Source organism: Phacochoerus africanus, chromosome 2, assembly GCF_016906955.1.
Source record: "Phacochoerus africanus isolate WHEZ1 chromosome 2, ROS_Pafr_v1, whole genome shotgun sequence".
In the NCBI taxonomy this organism is placed as follows: domain Eukaryota; kingdom Metazoa; phylum Chordata; class Mammalia; order Artiodactyla; family Suidae; genus Phacochoerus; species Phacochoerus africanus.
This window is the reverse complement of record NC_062545.1, coordinates 57,805,311-57,821,749: the sequence shown is the minus strand read 5'-3', so window position 1 is coordinate 57,821,749 and position 16,439 is coordinate 57,805,311. Positions and strand designations below refer to the sequence as shown.

Here is a 16,439-nt window from a genome sequence, read left to right as displayed (position 1 = left end):
GCAGTTATCCAGGGTATTGGGGTTCTCCAGAGAGACAGGAGATTTTAGAGACAGTTAGATATAGATACTGATTGATTGGAATTGGCTCACACAGTTTTGGAGGATAAGAAGTCCACTAACTTTTGCAAACTGGAGGCCCAGGAAGCCAGTATGGTAGAGGCCTGAGAACTACAGAGTCCATGATATAAGTTCCAGTCCAAAGGTAGAAGATTGACGTTCCAGATCAAATAGAGAAAGCAGATTCATCCTCCACCTTTATATTCTATACAGGCCCTCAGCAGACTGGATGCTGGTCACCCACCTTGGGAGAGCAATCTAGTTCACTCAGAGAGCCAACAAGTTAGGGCAGGAAGTAGGGAATGTATGAGGCAGGGGCCAGCCCAGGAGGGCTTCGTGTGCCCAGCCAAAGAGTAGGATATACTTGATGCAGAGCCCTGTCTTTGGAACAAACTGATTCTCAATACAGCCTTCGTCACAGGTGTACAGCCAGGGATGGGGGAGTCTGGCCCTGGGATGGCGGATGGAGTGGCTAAGTGGTCCTTCCATGGGAACAGAGCCCACCTTTATGATTCTCAGGACTCAGACAGTGACAACCAGCTACACAGATTGGGTGGTTACTGCCCATCACAGCCTTCCCTGCCATGCTCTAAGAAGTGATAAGTGCTTTTTTTTTTTTTTTTTTGTCTTTTGTCTTTTGTCCTTTTTAGGGCCGCATTAGTGGCATACAGAGGTTCCCAGGCAAGGGGTCTAATCAGAGCTGTAGGCACCAGCCTACTCCAGAGCCGCAGCAATACCAGATCTAAGCTGTGTCTGCAACCCATACCACAGCTCATGGCAACACCGGATCCTTAACCCACTGAGCAAGGCCAGGGATCAAACCCACAACCTCATGGTTCCTAGTCAGATTCGTTCTGCTGTGCCACGACTGGAAGTCCCTGATAAGTGCTTTTTGATACATCGCTCCTGGAAGGCTCGGGACCCCTGGGAGGGCGGGAGGGTGGAGGAAGCGGTTCCAGCCTCAGTCACTCCCCTGGAAGTCAGGAAAGAGATCCCACGGCGACCTGCTGTCCCAGTCACGGCCTCACCACTGATGACGCAGGAGCCCCGCGGAAGGAGAAAGTCAGGCGATGCGACTATTTGTCAGTGCTGTAATCAACATTTTATGCCATGGCGTCTAGGAACGAACACCCAGCTGCTGCATCCCCAAGAAATGAGCTGATGATAGGAAGAAAACAAAAAAACATCCCTCCAACCTCCCTGGTGTAGACAGGAAGCATGCTGAACTCAGGCTGCAGGCGGAGCTCTCAGCCTGATCTGGACATACGTTCCAGGGTCCAGACTGCTCTTGCTGCAGAGCCGGCTGCTTGCTGGTGGGGAAAGCAGCACACCCCCTCCTCCTTCCCTCTGACAGCAGCTTTTGCTCCTAGACTTTCTCTGATGGTGCAGAGTGCCGCCCTGCATCAGACCAGCTCAGGCAGTGCAGCCAGCAGGGCAGGGAGAGGCTGGCCCCCTCCACCATGGGGCCCTCGAACCCAGTCACCACCTGAGGCGTGGTTCTGGAGGGGGTGGTTCCCTCAGCTCCTCCTACAATCCAAGCTGACAAACAGACAACTTCTATCTTGCAGATGCCAGCTCCTCCTGAGTCTGGTTTTTCTGATCCCAGGATTATTTTTTCATTATAGATGAAAGTTCTAGAAGCATGTTCTGAAATAAAATAGACACAAAAGACGTGTAAAAAGCCAGTCCTGCCCACAGACCTGAGACCATGTGTGTCACAAATAAAACCCTGAATCTAAACAAAACCACTTACAAAAGACAATCCCCCTGCCATGTTGCCCCAGAGATGAACGTCTGTGTAAGATATTCTCTTCCCCAACAGCTCTGCTGTGGAAGATATGAATTCCTCCTGCCATCTCCTCCTCCTCCCCCAGTTATGGCTGTTTTGTCTAAAATCCAGGTCTAAAACTAAAAGGCCAGCCTTTTCCTAAGTGCCATCTTTTTCTCCTCCACAATTAACTAGAACTTTTGACTTTGCAATAGCATGGAATGGGAAAACTAATCCAAATATGAACTTCCATTTTGTAATAATCTATCCTAAGAATGTGGTACACTGTCTGCCTTGTGCAAGGAGGGCAGGAAACAGCAGTGGGATACCGGAAAAGGAACTTGGCTTAAATCAGACAAGCTTGGGATAAAATTCCAGCTCATTCACTCATTGAATGTAAGCAACATAAATATTAATTTATGTCCCTGCTATGTCCCAAAGACTGTGTTTTACCACATCCTAATTGCATCACTTTGGATAAGTCATCTATTGCCATATCCTTAAATGAGAATAATCATGGGGTTAGAGTGAGGAAGCCCATGGTGGTGTCTGGACCACAATCCAGGATTCAATAAAGTGAGGATCTTTCCTCCTCTTCTTTAGATTCTTCGGTAATGGATATAGTATGTAAAACTTCTCTGCCAAACGGTTTTATACATTATAACAATCCAGGTGAGAATGAGAGACAAATCCTAACATGGTCAGATTCACATTTTGCTCTGTCCTTCCATACTGCCTGATGTCTTTCAATGAGCATGTATTACTTTAATTTAAAAGAAGAAATAGAAGTAATAAAAAGACTTTTTTCAAACCATCAACAACGGTACCCCTGGTCCGAGCCATGCTCCCCTCTCATCTGGACGTTGTGCAAGTCTCCTAGCTAGTCTCCCTGACTGCACTCTTATCCCTTGTTTGCGTCGATTTGGGATTGCTGTCTCAAAAGGCCATAGACTAGGTGGATTATAAATTTATTTCTTACACTTCTGGAGGCTGGAAATTCCAAGACAAAAGCCCTGGCAGATTCAGTGTCTGGTGAGAGCCCTCTTCCTGGTTCCCAGATGGTTGTCTGAGTCCTCACGTGGTGGATGGGGAAGGGGGTTCTCTGATGTCCCTTTTATAAGGGCACCAATCCCATTCGTAAAGGCTCCACCCTCACGACCTAATCACCTCCAAAAGGCCCATTTTCAAATGTCATCACACTGGGGATTTCAGGTTTCAACACAGGAATTTGGATGGGGGGTAGGGGACATTCAGACCATAGGAGACTTGCCAGAAACAGTGTTTTTTAAAAATATACATATCAGATCACCACCTCTGTGCCATCCAATGCAAATTCCTTTCCATGGCCTATAAAGCCTGTCATATCAGTTCTTGCCCACTCCAACCTGGTCTCTAACCCTCCCCTCCATGATCATGGTGCAAGAGCACTCTCCAGGACCTTGGCACAGCTGGTACCATCAGTCATGTCAAGGTCCTGGGGTGGGTGGCATCATAGGCAGAGAGACCAGTATGTGCAAAGGTTCTCAGCTCTGTTGAGCTACAGGAGACCCCTCTTTGTCATTACTTTAATGTCACAAAAGATGGAAAGAGTTTACAGGGCAACCTTCTTTCTAATGCCAAAATCTTTCTCCTCTATGGTGGTGGTTCTGAACTCTAGCTGCACAATGGAATCAACTGGGAGCTTTAAAAAACATAGATGCCCAGGCTCTATCTGCAGAGATTCTTCTTAGGAAATCGTTCAGAGCTTCCCTAGTGATTTAAAGTGGAACTGAGCATGAGAATTACTGCTCCACAGCATCTCTGACAGATGAAGACAGTCAACAATGAGGAAAGTTCTCATTACAGCAGGTTGCACAGGTTACTGAAACTCAAATGGCCTTCCTCCCCATGCTCACTTGGCCAGACTAAAAGTCCACTCTCAGGAGTCTCTGTTGTGGCTCAGCGCTAACAAACCTGACTAGTATCATGAGGATACAGGTTCCATCCCTGGTCTCGATCAGTGGGTTAAGGATCCAGTGATGCCGTGAGCTGTGGTGTAGGTCGCAGGCATGGCTTGTATCCTGCCTTGCTGTGGCTGAGGTGTAGGCCAGCTGCTGAGGCTTCAATTCAACCCCTAACCTTGGAACTTCTGTATGCCACAGGTGTGGCCCTAAAAAAGAAAGTCTGCTCTCCATGCCCAATTAAGTTTGTCCACAAAGAACCAACCTTAATAGAAACTTATTTAGTAATCGACAAGCTTGGACTTGAAAAAAACTGTGGGGTTTGGGTGACAGCAAGGGAAATGTCTTAGAGTATAAATCATGGCTCTTCCAGGTGTTTTTTCTGAACTTCTAAAATATAGTAGGTTTCTTTTGCAGGACAGTTTTGTATAAGCAACTTCGTCCCTACCAGGAGTCATTTCACTCTGAAACATCAACTGCTGTAATCAGAATGCATTTGATTGAGCCCTAAAAATACTGCCTTCTGGGGCCTAATATAGTGTAAGAAGCGATTTACACTCCATATATTGAAACTGGATGATCACAATCCTTTGTTTATTGCACTAAATTCTTTCATTCTTTCTTTCTTTCTTGGCCACCCATCGGCATATGGAGTTACAGGGCCAGGGATCATATCTGAACCATAGCTGCAGTAATGCCAGATCCTTAACCCACTGGACCAGGCTGGGGATCGAACCTGTGTCCTAGTGCTCCCAAGATGCCACTGATTCCATTGCATCACAGAAGGAACTCCTGTTTGCTGCACTAAATTCTAATGAATGATCCTTCTGTTGGCAGGAAGCATGATGTGTCAGCCACAGTGCTCTGAAGTTGTCAGCTGTGGCCTCAATACCCAAGTCTTCCCACCATTTAGGGAGTGAAATGGCCTGTCAACTCTGTAGGGGCTTGGGAACAAAGTGACCATAAGTAGGAGAGCTCTCTGGACAAAGGCATTATTTATAATTCCTAGAAACATAAACAGAGAAGAAAAAGAAAGACAAAGAGGACTTGTCACCATCATCTTTTCTCCAAGTTCCTAAGCATGGCTGATCGCCCCCAAAAGATAATCCAAGATTAAGAAAATCTGCCTCAACTAACATTGCTGTTCCTCCCTCAATTCTCTGCCAGTACAAAGGCTCCTCTCACAGAGAAGTTAAAAGAGAGAGAAAATGATAAAAATTGTCATGCTGACTTCACAAATGCAGATAAGCGGTAGCCACGGGCAAGATAACTCTAAAATAATGGATCTCAACACTGGCTGCATATTGCAATCACCATGGGGCATTTGTTTGTTTGTTTTGCCCACCCCAGCAGCATACTGAAGTTCCCAGGCCAGGGATCAAACCCACGCCACAGCAGCAACCAGAGCCACAGCAGTGACAATGCCAGATCCTTAACCTACTGAGCCACCAGGAAACTCCAACTATGGGGTTTTAAAAATACTGATCCTCGGAGTTCCCGTCGTGGCTCAGTGGTTAACGAACCCGACTAGGAACCATGAGGTTGTGGGTTCGATCCCTGGCCTTGCTCAGTGGGTTAAGGATCCAGTGTTGCTGTGAGCTGTGGTGTAGGTTGCAGATGCGGCTCGGATCCCGTGTTGCCATGGCTCTGGCGTAGGCCGGTGGCTACAGCTCCAATTCAACCCCTACCCTGGGAACCTCCATATGCCACGGGAGCAGCCCTCAAACGGCAAAAAAAAGAAAAAGAAAATACTGATCCCCCAGAGATTCTTGGTTTAATTGGAATTGAATGGGTCCTGGGCATGGAGATTTTTTTTTTTTTTTAGACCACATGTGCAGCATATGGAAGTTCCCAGATTAGGGCTCAAACCAGAGCTCTAGCCCCTGGCCTATGCCACAGCCACAGCAACTTGGGATCCAAGCCACACCTGTGACTTACACCACAGCTCACAGCAACGACGGATCCTTAACCCACTGAGTGAGGCCAGGGATCACACCTACATCCTCATGGATACTAGTAGGGTTCGTAACCGATGAGACACAACAGGAACTCCTAGAGTTTTTTTATTTTTAAATAGAGAAACATTTATTTAGGGTTGTGGGGGTTTTTTTTCTTTCTTTCTTTTTTTTTTTTGGTCTTTTTAGGGCCATACCCAGGGCATAATGGAGGTTCCCAGGCTAGGGGCTGAATCAGAGCTGAACACACCAGCCTACACCACAGCCACAGCAACACCATGGATCCGAGCCGCCTCTGCAACCTACACCACAGCTCATGGCAATACTGGATCCTTCACACACTGAGCAAGGCCAGGGACAGGACCTGCGTCCTCATGGATGCTAGTCAGATTGGTTTCTGCTGAGCCATGACAGGAACTCCAGTTAGTTTTTATTTATTTATTTATTTTGGCTGCAGGGTGCAGTGGTTTGATGTGGGATCTCAGTTCCCAGACCAGGGATCAAACCTGGGCCACAGTTGTGAAAGTCCGAAATCCTAACCACTAGATTATCAGGGAACTCCCTGGAGATTTTTTTTTTTTTTTTTTTAAGTGCCAGATGACTCTAACTCAAACCTCTGTTGAGAACCCTGCTATGTAGTTTGGCACAGGGTTCTAAGCACCCATACAATAATCCTGAGAAGATGGCTGGTCACTGACAAGAAATGAGTATCAGTTTGGGGAAAAAAGGATTTCCTTCCTTCCTTTCCTTCCTTTCTTTCTTATGGCCACGCCTGTGGCATATGGATGTTCCCAGGCTAGGGGTCTAACAAGAGCTACATAGCCACAGCAACACCAGATCCAAGACTCACCTGCAACCTACCCCACAGCTCACGGCAACGCTGGATCCTTAACCCACTGAGCGAGGCCACAGATCAAGCCCTGCAACCTCTTGGTTCCTGGTCGGATTCTTTTCCACTTCGCCACAGTGGGAATTCCTGTAATTTTATGCCCTTTAAAAAACTCCCTTTTGTTTCTTCCCCCCAGCCCCTGGTAACCAATATTTTACTTTATATATGAATTTGACTACTTTAAATTTATACTTTATCTATGAATTTGACTACTTTAAATTTATACTTTATCTATGAATTTGACTATTTTATGAATTTTACTACTACCATAAATGAAATAAAACAGTATTTATCCTTTTATGATGGGCTTATTTCACTTATGATGTCCTAAAGATTCATCTATGCTGTCAAATTGACTGGATTTCCTTCCTTTTAGGTCTGCACAGTCTTAAGTCTGTGTGTACACACAATTTATTTGTTCATCTGTCAAAAGACATTTGGATTGCTTCTGTCTCTTGGCTATTGTGCACAGTGCCATTACGAACATGGGTGTGCAAATATCTCTGAGACCCTGCTTTCAGTTCTTTTCAGTTATGTACCTAGAAGTGGGATTGCTGGGTCCTGTGGATCAATGCATCATCTAATGCACTGTATTTCAGTCTGTAATTAAAACAGTATGTTGGGGATCTGGCTTTTCCATGTAGGTGGCAGATGTGGCTCGGTTCCACATTGCTGTGGCTGTGGCATAGGCCGGCAGCTGTAGCTCCGATTTGACCCCTAGCCTGGGAACGTCCATATGTGCCCCAGGTGTGGCCCTAAAAAGTAAAAAAAAAAAAAAAAAAAACACAACAACAACAACAAATTGTATGTTTGCAGGAGTTCCTGTTTTGGTTCAGCGGTAATGAACCAGACTAGTGGAACTTGAGGATGTGGGTTTGATCCCTGGCCCCACTCAGTGGGTTGAAGATCCAGCAATGCGGTGAGCTGTGGTGTAGGTTGCAGACACAGCTCAGATCTGAGGTTGCTGTGGCTGTGGTTGTAGGCTGGCAGCTGTGGCTCCAATTCAACCCCTAGCCTGGGAACTTCTTTGTATGGGGTGTGGCCCTAAAAAGACCAAAAAAAAAAAAAAGTGTGTTTATTTTCTGGTGAAAAAAAAAAGATATGCTTGTTTCCTTTTAAGGAACCTACTTAACTGTTTTCCTTGGTGTTGTACCACTTTATGATCCCACTACCAATACACAAGGGTTCCAACTTTTCTACATCCTTACCAACAATTATTTTCTGATTTTTTTATTTTGGATGAGAGCTAATGGATATGAGGTGGTATCTCAGTTGTGGGTTTGACTTGTATTTATTTCTCTGATGATTAGTGATGTTTTATGTGCTATTTGTCATCTGTATATCAGACGTCTATTCAAGTTCTTTGTCAAGTTCTTTTAATGAGCTTACTTGATTTTCTTTGTTGTCGAGTTGTAGGAATTCTATATGTATTCCTTTATCATATATGTGATTTGTAGATATTTTCTCCCATTATATAGCTGTCTTCACTCTGTTGATTATTTCCTTCGCTATGCAGAAGAGTTTTAATTTGATCTAATCTCATTTATCTATTTGTGCCTTTGGTGTCATAGTCAGAAAAATCATTGACAGGTTCAGTGTTACAAAGCTTTTCCCCTGTCTTTTATTTTAGGAGTTTTATAGGTTTGGGTTTTATGTTCAAGTCTATAACTAATTTTGAGTTTTGTTGGTTTTTTTTGGGGGGGGGTTGTTTTTATGTTTTGTTTTGTTTTGCCTGCGCCCATGGCATGCAGAGGTTCCCAGAACCAGGGAATGAATACATGCCACAGCAGTGACCTGAGCCACTATAGTAACAAAACTGGATGCTTAACCCACTGAGCTCCAGGGAACTCTTTGAAGATTTATTTCTAGACTGTTTTACCATTGGTTTATGTTTGTTTTTAATGCCAGTACCATACTATCAATTACTGTAGTTTTGCAATACATTTTGAAAATCGGGTAATGTGAATCCTCCACCTGTTCTTTTTCAAAATTGGTTTAGAAAATCAGGGTTCTTTGAGAGGCCACATGCATTTTAGGATTTTTTTTTGTGTGTGTGTGTGTGTCTTTTGTCTTTTTAGGGCCACACCTGCAGCATATGGAGGTTCCCAGGCTAGGGGTTGTATTGGAGCTACAGCTGCTGACCTATACCACAGCCACAGCAACACCAGATCCTTAACCCATTAAGTGAGGCCAGGAATCAAACCCACAAGCTCGGGTTGATTCGTTTCCGCTGCACCATGAAGGGAACTCCAGGGTTTTTTTTGTTTTTGTTTTTTGTGTTTTTACGGTGTCACATGTGGCATATGGAAGTTCCCAGGCTAGAGGTCGAATCGGACCTCTAGCTGCTGGCCTACAGCCACAGGAACACCTGATCTGAGCGGTATCTCCAACCTACACTGCAACTCACAGCACTGCCGCACCCTTAACCCACTGAGTGAGGCCAGGGATTGAACTCGAATCCCCATGGATTCTAGACGGGTTTGTAATCCACTTAGCCACAATGGGAACTCCCAGTATTTTATTCTTTTTGATGGTATTGTAAATGAAACTTCTTTTTTTAATGCTATTTTTATTTTTTTAATTTTACCTAAAAAAATTTAAATTATAGTTGATTTACAACATTGTGTCAATTTCTGCTATATGGAATTTTTTTTAATTTACTTTTCAAATTCATTATTGGAGTATAGAAAACCAATTGATTTTTTTTTTTTTTCGTCTTTTTTAGGGCTCACCTGTGGCCTGTGGAGGTTCCCAGGCTGGGGGTCAGATCAGAGCTATAGTTGCTAACCTACACAGCCACAGCAATGCAGGATCAGAGCCACATCGGCAACCTACACCACAGCTCATAGCAACAATGGATCCTTAACCCTGAGAAAGGCCAGGGATTGAACCTGTGTCCTCATGGATGCTGGTCAGGTTCATTAACCACTGAGCCATGAGGGGAACTCCAAAAAACCAATTGATTTTTGTGTGTCTTTGAATTGTGCAACTTTGCTGATTTGTTTATTCTAATAGGTTTTGTATTTTATTTTTTAAAGTTTTCTGCCATATCTAAGGTTATGTCCTCTGTGATCAGAGATAATTTTCTTTCTCTCTTTCCAACTTGAATGCTTTTTCTTTTTCTTACCTACTTGCACTGGCTTAGGACTTCCAGTACTGTGTTGAATAGAAATGTGAGGACAGGCACTCTTGTTTGTTCCTGATCTTAGAGAAAAGCATTCAGTCTTTCACTATACAGTATGATGTTAGCTGTGGGTTTTTCATATATGGCTTTTATAATGCTGAGATAGTTTCTTTGTATTACAGTTTTGGCGAGTGATTTTATCATGAAAAAATCTTGAATCTTGTCAAATCCTTTTTTCTACATTAATTGGGATCATCACGTGTTTTATTTTCTTAACATGTATGACATTGATTTTCAAATGCTGACCCATCACTGTATTCCAGGAATAACCACTTGGTTGTGTGTATAATCTTTTTTTTTTCTTTTGTCTTTTTAGGGCTGCACCTGAGGTACATGGAGGTTCCCAGGTTAGGGGGTTTAATCATAGCTGTAGCTGCCGGCCTACACCACAGCCACAGCAACACCAGATAACAAACCACGTCTGTGACCTACATCACAGCTCACAGCAATGCCGGAACCCTAACCCACTGAGCGAGGCCAGGGATCAAACCCGTGTCCTCCTGGTTCCTAGTCGGATTCGTTTCCGCTGCGCCACAATGGGAATTCCTGTATAATCTTTTTAATATGTTGTACTTTGCTAGAATTTTGTTGAGGATTTTTATATTAATATTCATTTGGAATATTGGTCTGTTGTTTTCTTCTGTTGCAGTGCCTTTGTTTGCTTTGGTATCAGGGTAATGCTTGCCTCATAGAATGAACTAGGAAGCGTTCTTGAAAAGGACTGGTGCTAATTCTCTTTAAATCTTGGGTGGGATTCTCCAGGGAAGCCTCAAAAGAAGTTCTGGGCTTTTCCTGCTTGGGAATTTTTTTTTTTTTAAGGGCCACACCTGCGGCATATTAAAGTTATAGGCTAGGGGTTGAATTGGAGGTATAGCTGTGACCTACACCACAGCCACAGCAATGCCAGACTGGAGCCATGTCTGTGCCCTATGCTGCAGCTTGCAGCACTGCCAGATCCTTAACCCAGTGAGAGAGGTCAGGGACTGAACCCACATCTTCATGAATATTAGTCAGGTTCTTATCCTACTGAGCCACAACAGGAACTCCAGGAAAAAAAAAAGATCTTAAGAAAAATCTAGGTAGGATAATTCCTCCTCAAGGTATGACATTAGTGCAGTAACAAAATATCTCTAAACTCACAGGAGATATGAAACTGGTATAGAAGGATTCAATCACTATTAATACAAAGAATGAAACCAAGGGAGTTCCCATTGTGGCACAGCAGAAACGAATCCAACTAAGAACCATGAGGTTGCGGGTTTGATCCCTGGGCTCGCTCAGTGGGTTATTGCTGTGGCTGTGGTGTAGGCCAACAGCTGTAGCTCCAATTTGACCCCTAGCCTGGGAACCTCCATAAGCCGGGAGTCTGGCCCTAAAAAGAAAAAAAAAAAAAAAAAGAATGAAACCAAGGAAAAAGCAAGTGTGTGAGCTCCACCAAGTGAACTCAGCTAGGAAGTTCTGCTATTAACTTGGAGGATTTTCATTAAAATGGAAAAAAAAGTTGTTAGAAGCAGTGAGTAAAGCATGTGTCATTCTTTTTTATTCTAGAATTGAGAAGAATCCACAGTAAATATCCATCATGTCTTATAGCGGCCAGGGAATGTTTGTTCCACAGTGGCTTTTCAAAGAACAGAACTAAAATCAATAAAGTATCGATTTTAGTCTTTGTGGAAATACATCAACAAATATTTGTATGTGATTTTTAAATGCCAGAGCTGTTGAAACAGTGGAGCACACCCTCCTTCCCTGGTGAAATAAGGGCAATTTAAGGCTACAAATCATACTTCCCATTGTGACTCAGCAGTAACAAACCCAACTAAGTAACCATAAGGACGTCAGTTCAATCCCTGGCCTTGATTAGTGGGTTAAGGAGCAGGTCTTACTGTGAACTGTGGTGTAGGTCACAGACGTGGCTCAGATCCCATGTTGCTGTGGCTGTGGTGCAGGCCAGCAGCTGCAGCTCCGATTTGACCCCTGGCCTGGGAACTTCCATAATGCCACAGGTACAGCCCTAAAAATACAAAAATATATATATATATAGTAATAATAAGGCTACAAATCATCCTTCCTCGGATTCATTTTCCACACTCTGATAGAGTTTTCTAAAGTGTAACTCTGATCCAGTCACTACTCTGCTGCACATCCTCTGGGAGTTCTCCTGCAAGGTCCCCATGTTCCCTCCTCCAGCCTTCCTTCTCCCTGAAACCCTCCTACTACCCTGTGCTCCAGATACCCACAGCTCCCCAGACGGCCCTGCTATTTCATATCCCTCAGCCTCTGTCTGTGCTCTCCTCCTACTGGGATGGCTTCTTCCATGTACCCCAGTCCTCCCAGGTCTGGAGAAACTCACATATTTCAACACGCAGCTCAAAAGTAACTTCAACTATAAAGTTTTTCCTGACCCATCCATCTCCCTCCTCTGCCCTCTTGACCACATTTACATGTTTACCTAATTCCCATCCAAACTCTGAGCCCTTTATTTTTTTCTTTTTAGGGCCGCACCTATGGCATATGGAGGTTCCCAGGCTAGGGGATCTAACAAAGCTACAGCTGTCAGCCTAAGGGACTCTAGTCAATAAATAATGTAACATTTAGTCAATAATGACCTATCCTTTAGCAATATGTTGTCTTTCACTATTATGTATATACACTGTTTCTCATGTTTCATTATATTCTTTGTGCTTTATAAATACCTTCATTTATACTTCCAAGAGAAGGAATACATGGTTTGTAAAATGATTCATGGTTGACGTTCTTATAGGACTCTTAATTTCATTCAGATTATTCTAAAATGGTAGATTACTCAATTCTTTTTTTTTTTTTTTTTTTGCTTTTTAGGGCCACACTCATGGCATATTGAGGTTCCCAGACTAGAGGTCAAATCGGAGCTGTAGCCACTGGCTTACGCCAGAGCCACAGCAACACCAGATTCAAGATACATCTGTGGGAGTTCCCGTCGTGGCGCAGTGGTTAACGAATCCGACTAGGAACCATGAGGTTGCGGGTTCGATCCCTGCCCTTGCTCAGTGGGTTAATGATCCGGCGTTGCCGTGAGTTGTGGTGTAGGTTGCAGACGTGGCTCGGATCCCGTGTTGCTGTGGCTCTGGCATAGGCCAGTGGCTACAGCTCCGATTTGACCCCTAGCCTGGGAACCTCCATATGCCGCAGGAGCGGCCCAAGAAATGGCAAAAAGACAAAAAGACAAAAAAAAAAAAGATACATCTGCGACCTACACCACAGCTCACAGCAACGCTGGATCCTTAACTCTCTGAGCAAGGCCAGGAATCAAACCCGCAACCTCATGCTTCCTAGTCGGATTTGTTTCCACTGCATCACAACGGGAACTCTGAAATTCTGAAAACTTTTGATGGCAGAGGTGGTATTTTATTCATTTATACACCCAGAAAGTATAAGACTAGTTCATATAAAGTATTCAATAAGTTTATTTTATGAATTAAATTTAACCAAATATAGTGAATAAATGGATTTAACTCTTCATAAGTTAACCTCTCTTTCCTCCTCTCCCTCTCTCTCAACACACACATATACACACAAAGAAAGAGGAAAGAGAAGGCTAAGAAGTGCCCAGAGTGTAACACCTCTTGTGAAAGCTCCACGATCACTCAGGCTGTCTCTACTTACCATTGATGTTCTACGCCCAGAGGCTGAAGGCAGAAGTGAGGGGCTGGCTTCTCTGTGTGGAAAGCCCAAACAAGAGCTATTTCGAGAACTGGAGCTCCCTGAGTCACTGTACAGCTGTCCCTTTTCAGACAGCAATCTTGACAGAAAGCTGGCCTTGCGATTGCCCAGGCAAGATCTGTCTGTCTGGACTCTGCTCTCTCTCCTGCTGCCATTGCTGTCTCTGCAATGACTGTGTAAGTCTGTGAGAGGCTCCCCTGAGGGTTTCAGGTCCTGGGGCCGCTCCCAGGGCCCTGTTGTATGGGACAGACAATGCCTAGAAGCCATTGTTGTACCTAGCCAGGACTGGGACGTTGGATTCTGCAAGCCAAGGGACGAATGGTCTGGTTGCTGTCCTGAGTGCTGAATTCTAGCACCACCCTCCCAGGGACACGGGCTGTGGACATGGAGCTGTCCGCTGTGCTGATCCTTCTCAGCCCAGTCTTTTTTACTGAAGCAAGGGTCTACTTCAAATTGCCTGGGTTGTGGGGGTTGCCATGTGGTTTTAGACTTTGGCACATTGACTTGGATGACCTGCTGTTGATTGTTGGCTTGAAGTAGAGAGATTCTTTCAGGGAAGGGAGGGGAAATCATACACTGCTGGGCCACTGAATATTTTTTCAAATGGAATGGAGGTCCCCTTTCATCCTCAATGCCCTTGCTGCTGGATTTGTCATAAAGTGCCCTCATGATTTTCCTGATCCCCAGATGAAATATTTCCAGTACACTGAGGAACAAAGAGATGGCTGCAATGCTGTGCATAAAGAGCATGAAAATGGTCTTCTCTGTGGGCCTGGATACAAAGCAATCCACTGCATTAGGGCAAGGAGGTTGAATGCATTTGTAAAGAGGGTGCATTTGAAACCCATAAAGAAGATATTGGCCTATCATGAACCCCACTTCCAGCACAGATCTGGTCAAGATGTGTAAAACATAAGTACGCAGCAGACATCCTTTCAGAGGGACTTTTTGGATCCTCTTCTGTTCCTCTAACTTCCTCAGTTCTCTATCTAGCCTTTGTTGCTCCTCCAGTTCAAGCTCTGGATTCTCCATCTGGGCTCTAAGCTGTGACTTTTTCCTCTGCCTCTCCTTTTCAAAGGCCCTGAGTCTATAAAGTGCATGGCCCATATACACCAGAGAGGGAGAAGACACAAAGATGATCTGTAAAACCCAGAACCTGATCAAAGAGATAGGGAAAGCATCATCATAACAGACGGTGTTGCAGCCTGGCTGCTGGGTGTTGCAGGCAAATGCTGACTGTTCATCATCCCAGACATCTTCGGCAGCCACACCAAGAATCAGCATTCGGAAAATGAAGAGGATGGTCAGCCAGATTTTCCCCACAATGGTTGAATGGGAGTGAACTTCTTCTAGGACACCACCCAATAAATTCCAATCCCCCATGGTAAGAGACAACTATCTGAAATATACAGAAAACATTGAGGTTAACAGTACTCATGGATGTAATATATATAAAGACAGAGGCTCACCAATACAGCATCTTTCTTCATGCCAATAAAACTATGAAGGATTTCCCAGTCTGAATATTTTTGGCCCATGCTTGCTGAAACAGGACATTTCTAAAGAATATGTTTTGAAAAAAACCACTAAAAACCTTTCCCCAATCTGACCCAATTTCTTTCCTATTCTTTTCCACACGGTCAACTGTCATTCTAGGATATTCATTGGCCATCACAGTTGTACAATGTACTCCATTCTACAATTTTGCTCACTTTTCTAACATATATTTACCATGCATCCTATATGATCTTAACTAAGTCTCAACTCCTCCTGGAAGTTTCCCCTAGCTATCCCAAATCAGTGATTTTTCCCACACAACACTAATGGAACTCACTGAACCATACAACACCAGTATTTATACCACTCACTTGGCACTGTGCCTAAAATAAGTTTTGTGATAGTTGTGTCTTATATTCCCCTCCCTGAAAAAGGTACTCCCTTTGCAGATAGAGACACCTTCTATTGCATTTTGGTCTTGGCACACAAAGGCATCAATAAATGATAGTGGATTGGATTGTCTTCTTTTCAAAACTCAGTTCTTTGACTCTATCTATCACTGGGGAAATCATCAACAGGAAAACAAAGTAGACTACCATTACCCTGATACCACAAAAAAAAAAAAAAAAGAGAAAATTACAGGCCAATTTCACTGATGAATATAGATACAAAAATCCTCAACAAAATACTAGCAAATCGAATCCAACAATACATTAAAAGCATTGTACATCATGATCAAGTGGGATTTATCCCAGAGATGCAAAGATTCTTCAATATCCATAAATCAGTGTGATACATCACATTAACAAACTAAAGAATGAAAACCATATGATCCTCTCAACAGATGCAGAAAAAGCTTTTGACAAAATCTAACACCCATTTCTGATAAAAACCCTTCAGAAAGTGGGCATGGACGGAACCTATCTCAACATAATAAAGGCCATATATTACAGACCCAGAGCTAACATCATTCTCAATGGTGAAAAGCTAAAAGAATTCCTGCTGAGATTGGGAACAACACAAGGATGTCCGCTCTCATCACTACTATTCAAAATAGTTTTGGAAGTCCTAGCAGCAGCAATCAGAGAATAAAAAGGAATAAAAGGAATCCAAATTGGAAAGGAAGAAGTAAAACTATTGCTCTTTGCAGATGGCATGACACTATACCTAGAAAATCCTAAAGACTACCAGAAAACTGTTAGTGTTCATCAATGAATTTGGCAAAGTCACAGGATACAAAATTAATACACAGAAATTGACTGCATTTCTACATACTAACAACGAAAGATCAGAAAGAGAATTAGGGAAACCCATTTACCATCACATCAGAAAGAATAAAATACTTAAGAATAAACCTACCTGGAGTTCCCGTCGTGGCACAGTGGTTAATGAATCCGACTAGGAACCATGAGGTTGCGGGTTTGATCCCTGCCCTTGCTCAGTGGGTTAA

The 16,439-nt window shown here is 43.6% G+C and overlaps 2 protein-coding genes across 4 annotated transcripts in view; both read right to left on the bottom strand.

The window, feature by feature from the left end:
* Positions 1-1,058: 1,058 nt before the first annotated feature.
* Positions 1,059-15,589, bottom strand: GJA10 (gap junction protein alpha 10). The gene is made up of 2 exons (XM_047761183.1): positions 13,436-15,589; positions 1,059-1,704 (listed from the first exon to the last, which is right to left on the bottom strand). The coding sequence occupies exons 1-2, from the start codon at positions 14,873-14,875 to the stop codon at positions 1,666-1,668; spliced, it is 1,479 nt and encodes a 492-aa protein (XP_047617139.1). The 5' UTR covers positions 14,876-15,589; the 3' UTR covers positions 1,059-1,665.
* The window catches only part of CASP8AP2 (caspase 8 associated protein 2), a 45,041-nt gene continuing 43,433 nt past the window's right edge, over positions 14,832-16,439 (bottom strand). For all 3 annotated transcript variants that reach the window (XM_047761142.1, XM_047761151.1, XM_047761133.1), the window contains exon 12: positions 14,832-14,891. The gene's annotated coding sequence lies outside the window, so the exon portion shown is untranslated. The remainder of the gene's footprint in view (positions 14,892-16,439) is intronic.